The sequence below is a fragment of the Cyphomyrmex costatus genome, unplaced genomic scaffold (assembly GCF_001594065.2).
Source record: "Cyphomyrmex costatus isolate MS0001 unplaced genomic scaffold, Ccosl1.0 scaffold872, whole genome shotgun sequence".
Lineage (NCBI taxonomy): Eukaryota > Metazoa > Arthropoda > Insecta > Hymenoptera > Formicidae > Cyphomyrmex > Cyphomyrmex costatus.
In genome coordinates, this window is record NW_017280455.1 from 1 (window position 1) to 927 (window position 927).

Consider the following 927-nt stretch of genomic DNA (forward strand, 5'->3'; position numbering starts at 1 on the left):
AAACAGGAAGTAGTGAAGATTTTAGCCACGGCTGGAATGGAACTCAGGAAGTGGAACTCTAACACATGGGAATTGTTATCAAACTCTAAAAGTGAAATACCTCTTACGTCCAAAGAGGAGGTGAAAACACTGGGCATTCGTTGGAACCCGCAGGAAGATATGTTTAAATTTAAAGTGACAATACCTAGCGGATTCTGTAAATCTAAACGTGCCATTCTTTCAACTACTGCCCAAATTTACGATCCATTAGGTCTCATAGGGCCAGTTGTAGTAAAGGCCAAGCTGTTTATGAGGAGACTGTGGAAGTTGAGCGTGAATTGGGATGACAAATTGCCGAGTGAATTTGTAAGCGAATGGAATGCTTATAAAGAAAGACTAGAAACTATGGAAGAAATACAGATACCACGTCAAGCGGTAATTAAAGGCGTCATCGAAGTGGAAATGCATGGATTCTGTGATGCGTCGCAGGTAGCTTATGGAGCCTGCATTTATTTGTGTTCTAAAGACTCTACGGAAAAAAGAACCGTACGATTACTAACGTCCAAATCACGTATAGCTCCTATGAAGACTATTTCAATTCCGAGATTAGAATTATGCAGCGCAGTACTACTTGCGAAACTTGCTAGCAAAATAAAAAGCGTTATGACATTTTCGATAAGCAAGTATGTCTATTGGACTGATTCTAGTATTGTTCTTCACTGGATTCGAGGTGAGCCAAACAACTACAAGGTCTTTGTAGCGAATCGTGTTGTAGAAATTCAAGGTCTAACGCATCAAGAGGAGTGGCGTCATGTAAGGACAAAATCCAATCCTGCGGATATGCTGTCTCGAGGGGTGGATCCTCGTGAATTACCCCATTCAGAAATGTGGTGGTCGGGGCCACCGTGGTTGCAAGAAATTCCGGATCAATGGCCACGTGACCTTATT

General features: G+C 42.1%; 1 protein-coding gene across 1 annotated transcript in view; it reads left to right on the forward strand.

Annotated features, from left to right (window-relative positions):
* Window positions 1-36: 36 nt before the first annotated feature.
* LOC108781684 (uncharacterized) overlaps window positions 37-927 on the forward strand; it is a 6,987-nt gene continuing 6,096 nt past the window's right edge. The window contains exon 1 of the mRNA XM_018549737.1: window positions 37-916. Within this exon, the coding sequence (XP_018405239.1) occupies window positions 37-916 (880 nt within the window). The remainder of the gene's footprint in view (window positions 917-927) is intronic.